This window comes from Protobothrops mucrosquamatus, unplaced genomic scaffold (genome assembly GCF_001527695.2).
Source record: "Protobothrops mucrosquamatus isolate PMUCROS unplaced genomic scaffold, P.Mucros_1.0 scaffold400, whole genome shotgun sequence".
In the NCBI taxonomy this organism is placed as follows: domain Eukaryota; kingdom Metazoa; phylum Chordata; class Lepidosauria; order Squamata; family Viperidae; genus Protobothrops; species Protobothrops mucrosquamatus.
In genome coordinates, this window is record NW_015386731.1 from 53146 (window position 1) to 58176 (window position 5031).

At 36.2% G+C, this 5031-nt stretch overlaps 1 protein-coding gene across 1 annotated transcript; it reads right to left on the reverse strand.

Annotated features, from left to right (window-relative positions):
• Nucleotides 1–976: 976 nt before the first annotated feature.
• On the reverse strand, nucleotides 977–2391 carry LOC114922569 (olfactory receptor 2AP1-like). Its single transcript, XM_029284166.1, has 2 exons — nucleotides 2383–2391; nucleotides 977–1906 (listed from the first exon to the last, which is right to left on the reverse strand). The coding sequence occupies exons 1-2, from the start codon at nucleotides 2389–2391 to the stop codon at nucleotides 977–979; spliced, it is 939 nt and encodes a 312-aa protein (XP_029139999.1).
• Nucleotides 2392–5031: the final 2640 nt, after the last annotated feature.

A 5031-nucleotide genomic window follows, 5' to 3' on the forward strand; every position in this document is an offset into this window, starting at 1 on the left:
TTTTTCTGTAATTTAGAACAGAAGAAGCTTTAGAATTCTTTATTGGCCAAGTGTGGTTGGACACACAAGGAATTTGTCTCCAGTGCATAAGTTCTCATTACATACAAGTAATAATTATTTAATAATAATAATAATAACAACAACAACAACAACATACAAGTGGTAATCATGATCATAAACATCATGAAATACATTCATCATAAATCATAAAATACTACACTTCATCATAAATCATAAGATGGAACACTTAGTGATAGTCATAGAATACTAGCTAAGTAAAATTTAAATGTAAAAAAATGTTTTAAAAAATATCTGGATCTGCCCTATGCGCCTGCAACCACTTACCTTGCAGCCAGGCCTCTCTTCGCTGGCCAACTTCTTCTGAGGTGTCTTCTAAAGCCAGGCCTGCATTTCTCAGTTACAGGTCTTTCCTGAAGGCCTGTGCAGCCGAGAACCAAGCTATGGATTTAATTCTGTTTTGCAAGACCTCTGCAACTGAGGACTGGGCTATGGATTGAATCCATAGCTTGGTACTCGGCTACATAGGCCTTCTGGAAAGACCTGACTGCAAAATGCAGGCAGGAATGCAGCTGCAGAATGAAGCTGCTCCTTCAGCCCCAGAAGAAGTGGACCAGCTTGTGGGGAGGGGGCTGTTGGTGCTGGATGTGAGTAAGACATTCCCTGAAAGTAAGACCTACTGCCTCTTTTGGAGGCAAAAAATTATTAAGACCCGGTCTTATTTTGGGGAAAACATGGTATGTCAAAATGACAACAAATATGAATGAAATCATGCATATTTTGTCACTTGTTTCCCTTGCCCACCTTTGAAGATAACTACATCTAGAGCAGCTTTGTCAGCCTCTCCAATTTTTTGTCCTACGATCACATAATCTCTTACCATTGGATAAGAGATTACCATTGGATAAAGGGATTAATAGCAGATGCATTCAGAGACACTCAGCTTGAGAAACTCTAGTCAGAAGTTTAGCAGTAACATCTGTGGTAATTTTTTCAAAGCCTCTTTCACTTCCTTGTTCCTCAAACTGTATATAAGGGGATTGACCATAGGAGTGAGAATGGTATAGAATAGAGAGAAAAGTTTGGTTGAACTTCTTATTAATGAGTCATCTGACAGGAGGTAAACAATCATTAATGATCCATAAAAAATGGTGACAACAATTAGATGAGAGGAACAAGTGGAAAATGCCTTTTTCCTCCCAAGTGTTGAAGGGTTCTTCAAAATGGCCAATATGATGAAAATGTAAGATGCAATGGTCAACATAAATAAAGGAAATGTAAATATAGAAGATAACAGAAAGGCTATTTCAATAAACAGTGAATTATCACCACAAGCTAACTTACTCAGAGGAACAAAATCACAATAAAAATGGTCAATTTCATTGAAGCCACAATATGTTAACTGTGCCATCCATGTGACTACTATTGAGACAGAAAAACCACCACCTACCCAAGACCCAGTTGCTAAAGAGATACAGACCTTCTTATTCATACATAAATGATAGTGTAGTGGTTGGCAAATGGCTAAATACCTATCATAAGACATTACAGAGAGAAGACATGTTTCTGTAGTCACCAGAAATCCAAATAAATACAACTGAGTAAAACAACCAGAAAATGTTATATTTCTATTCCCTGTTATAAAGCTGGATAGCATTCTGGGCAGGATGGTTGAGGTATAGCAAATCTCCAGACATGATAAGTTTCCCAGGAAAAAATACATGGGGTTATGAAGATGTCTATCAGTCACTACCAAAATAACAAGGATAAGATTCCCAGTCATAGTCATAAAATAAATGATAAGAAACAGTAAGAAAAATAGAATCTGCAGTTCAGGCTGGTCTCCAAATCCGAATAAGATGAAGCCTGTGATGATGCTTTTGTTTTCCTAATGGAAAGAGTGTATATACATATAAAGTCATATCAAAATGAAAAATAGTAATGCATGCATGAGGAAAATTATTTACGTAAGTTTCATATAAATATGCATTTATATAATACAGATATTATATAAACAGGAGAGTGAGTGAGAGAGAGAGAGAGAGAGAGAGAGAGAGAGAGAGAGAGAGAGAGAGAGAGAGAGAGAGAGAGAGAGAGAGAGAGAGAGATTAATCAAACATTGTATTATTCAGAATTCAGATAGTTGGATAAAAAAATATCAACCTAGATGGATTGTCTTTTTGATTCTTTGCTACTATAGATGTACAGAATGATACTACCTGTGTCTAAATTGTACAGTAGTATAAAATATAGGAGTAGCTACAAATACTGTATAATGCTAACATTACCATATTCTTCCTTCAGATATGGATAATTTTTGTAATAATGTGGTCATATCATTGAGCTAAGTTTCTGAATTCTTACCACATTCATTGATAAGATAGTTCAGTATGTATCTGAGCAACAAAGTTACTTGGTTCCCTCAAAAAGATGCAATTTATCTAACTTGTTCATAATGGATTGTTTTTATTTTCTCCAAAGAGAACTTTAGACTCATGAGGCAATATTCTTATGGGTATTCTTTTAAGATATTACGGAGATTTCTTTGAACATTTACTTCTTCAATATTTCCATATCCTTACTATGGGAAATATTTGGTAGCAGTTGAAGACTGAAATAAATATAACATGTTCTATTTGAGTTGATCTGTAATTTTCTTGAGAAATAAAGAAATGTCATTCTGTTTTCACATAAACATTGGAACAGTGCATCAAAGCAAATTACATTTTGGAAAGAATTTTAGAACCTTCTCTCTCTCTGCCTAAGTCCCTGGGTCTCTTTCTTCTTTAAATATAAGATCTTATGTGCGATAACAGAAATGCTATGAATTAATGATTTTTCTATTCATTTGAAACAAAGGACACAGATGGAAAGCAGGAACATATAGGGATTCATCCCAGTGAATTGAAGATCATATACAAAAAGAGTGTCAAAGTGGGATCAATCTTGCTTTTGTGGGATAATGTTCCACAGGGACATCCACAGTCACTGTAAGGTTCTGCCACAGCTAGTCCTCCCAAGTAAGCAGAACTCTTGAAACAGGCATTGTTTCAAAAGGAACTTTTATTGAGAGTTAGTGATAGCAGAAGAGCAAAGCAAGATCTACCATTTTGGTGCGCAAAATGTTACATTAAAGCATTCCTTTTAAAACCCCACCCCAATGGCCAAATGTCCAGGTTGATTTCATCCAGTCTTCAGGTACGAAGATGTTATGGGAACAGATAAGTGCAGACCCCAGGCACTGTTCTCAGGATTTTGTTTTCCCCTGGCCTCCTCCTATTGGAATGGAGATAAAACAGAGGGCTCAGGGCACATTCCTCTCCCATTCACACCATAAGGCATCAAAGGGGTGAGGAACAAGGCAGAGGAAACACTAACTAACCTCCCCCCTGCCAACATCATGGCCTAACAGCCTCACTCCTCCCAGCAAAATGGCAGAACCTGAAAGCAAAAAGAAAGAGAAAGGTTGAGGGTCTGACAGATACCATGGAGGAGGCTACTTGATGTATCTCCTTAGAAGAGTGTCCCACATTATTTCTTGTCTCCCCATTCTACTAGGTCAGGTAGATGTGTCTGGTATGGCAGTGGCAGTGGTGGTGCTATGAGCCAGGCAAGGTAATGGCATCAGTTCTGAACCTGATGCAGTGGCAGCATCAGCTCTGAGCCTTTTACAGTGTTGACAACTCCAAGCCTGGCATGGTGGAAGCATCAGCTCTTAGCCTAGTGTGGTGGCAGTGGCTGAGGGTACAAGTATGGCACTGTGGCAGTGATGACTGTGAGCCTAGTATGGTGACATCAATGGATGTGAAAATGGGAAAACCCCACTGCTGCCACTTTCCCAATGCCCAGCTCAATGCACTCTGCACTCTGGGCTATGCCCACCCACTTGCTCACTGGCCACCCACAGTGAGTTTTCCTTGTACCAGGTTGACTGTGTGGAGCTGTTCTGTGACAAACTTACTTAGATATTTTGTGTCCAAGGGCCAAAGAAAAGAAACAATTAATGCACCATTTTTGCCTTTATGTAAGCAAAAAGGGCAGTTGATGTTAGCATAAACCGGGGATAAGAGGAAGCAAGACAATTCAAAAAGCATGCCAAATGCTTAATTCATAAAAGCTAGAACTCAAAGTAAGTTTGCCAGTCTTGGGAAGGAAGAAGTAAACATAATAGAGAATGATAAAGATGGGAAGTAGGGTCATCTAATTTTTACTTTATCATTCCTATGTTGATAGCCAAATGCATGTGTATTTGCCAGTGTATCTATTAATGTGCTGAACTTGTTTTAGTTAATACAGGTAGTCCTCAACTTACAACAGTTCATTTATTGCTGTTCTATATACCTAGGTGATTAATAGTGCCTTATTATGCTCCTTTTTTGTTGTATAATGTTTAAATAAATGTATCCAGCCACAGTTGCTTTTTTCTGCTAAACTATCTTCCCCATGTAGATGCCATGACTACTTCATCATGAAATACCAAGGGTGACTTTTGATTCACAAGCTTCATATCCCCATAAATTGCAACATTATCAGAGCTATTGATAAGAGATGTATTTTCCACATTCCAGTTGCTGTAATAATAAAAATCAGCATACTAGCATTCATAATTTTCAAAGTCTAAGTACCTTATATTACAAAGTGTACAATGCCTACAGAGGACTTTCATTCATAATTTGCAGTATAAACAACAATGTATAACTAAAAAAATTATTAGTCTCATCCAACATGGTAAATGAGAGGCAAGTGTTCTAAAACTGTCAAGTCATTAAGGTAATAAGTGAAGATTGGAGAGACTGAGGGTCCAATGCATCCTGAAACATATATATATATATATATATATATATATATATATATATATATATATATATATATATATATATATATATATATATATATATATATATATATATATATATATATATATATATATATATATATATATATATATATATATATATATATATATATATATATATATATATATATATATATATATATATATATATATATATA